The sequence below is a fragment of the Colobus angolensis genome, unplaced genomic scaffold (genome assembly GCF_000951035.1).
Source record: "Colobus angolensis palliatus isolate OR3802 unplaced genomic scaffold, Cang.pa_1.0 Scaffold292, whole genome shotgun sequence".
Classification (NCBI taxonomy): Eukaryota; Metazoa; Chordata; class Mammalia; order Primates; family Cercopithecidae; genus Colobus; species Colobus angolensis.
The window spans coordinates 3726861-3728136 of NW_012116177.1; the positions used below are offsets into that span (position 1 = coordinate 3726861).

The following is a 1276-nucleotide window of genomic DNA, read 5'->3' on the forward strand; positions in this document are numbered from 1 at the left end:
CCTTCAGATCCTCCTAATTCCTCAAGACCTTCACTCCCTCTGTTGCTGTTTTTACTCAACTGTTTTAATGTTTAGAAGGCCAGTTCTATTTTATTCGTAGCCTGTGTCAGAGTTTCTCAACTGCAGCACTGTGGACAGTTTGGGCCAGATCATCCTCTGTGGTGGGGCTGTGCTGTGCATTATAACTGAGGAGCATCCCTGGGGTCCATCCATTAGATTCCAGTAGCACCATGCTACCCTCCAAGTTGTGACAAGGAAACTGTTTCTCCAGACATTGACAAATGTTTCCCGCAGGGCAAAATTGCTATTGTTTGAGAATCACTGGCCTATGCTGTGCCTCTTAGCATCTGATTTGTGCTTTTTGACTTTTAGTTGCAGTACAGTGTAATACAATGGAAAGAAGCTGGGCGTTGTTGATGCTGTCAAATTGCACAACTCCGTGTAAATGGCACTTACTACAGTTGTGTAGTGGGCAGCCTTAGACTTTGATCCACACATACTGGAATTGTCGCCTTTTCTCACTGACCAGTGGGAATTTGCATGTGACTCACATGGTGGTTTTTTCGTGTGCACCCCTCAACACCCTGACTGCCGTGTAGCACATCCTCAACAAACATTATGTGATGGCTTCATTTTGGTTCTTTTCTCCTTAGTAAGTGGAGGCCCTTGGATGGAAGGAGCTGCCCATTCTTTGTTGTATCCAGCCCTCTCCCCACCCCAGATGCCTGGTAACCCACTTGCTGCCTGATTGACTTGTCTTACTTTTAGCTTATAGGCTTTATACTGTGGTGCCTCGCCTGGTCAAGTTTGTAGATATTCTGACCAATTGGTATGTTAGAATGAACCGCAGAAGATTAAAGGTAAGTGCAGACTGCTGTTGGGAAAAGCAAAAAGTGTATGAAGTTTGAAAGTAGAAGAAATATGAGAATAGCCAGAAGGGAGAGGAACATTTTCAAACGCTCTCAGGTTTTGAAGCTTTGTTTTTCGCTTCCTTTTACATTGCATTTTAACTATATTTGTCGTTTGAGGGATAGGGATCTATAAGTTCTAAAAGTCATTTGCATTATTTTCACAACACAATTATGTACATGTTATATTGGAGGGAGAATGTCAGGGCACAAACAGGACTACACCAAGCAGACCTCTTAAAATTCAAAATAAAATCATGCAAATATTTTATAAAAATATTGGCAGATATGGCTTTAATATTGAGAGGGGTACTTCCTTTTACCACAAGGGAGTCAGTTATTTGCTCTGTACAGAACTCCTGTAGCTG

General features: G+C 42.2%; 1 protein-coding gene across 1 annotated transcript in view; it reads left to right on the top strand.

The window, feature by feature from the left end:
- The window catches only part of LOC105516862 (isoleucine--tRNA ligase, cytoplasmic-like), a 77764-nt gene that overhangs the window by 38343 nt on the left and 38145 nt on the right, over positions 1-1276 (top strand). The window contains exon 10 of the mRNA XM_011949209.1: positions 776-860. Coding sequence (XP_011804599.1) covers positions 776-860 — 85 coding nt within the window. The remainder of the gene's footprint in view (positions 1-775; positions 861-1276) is intronic.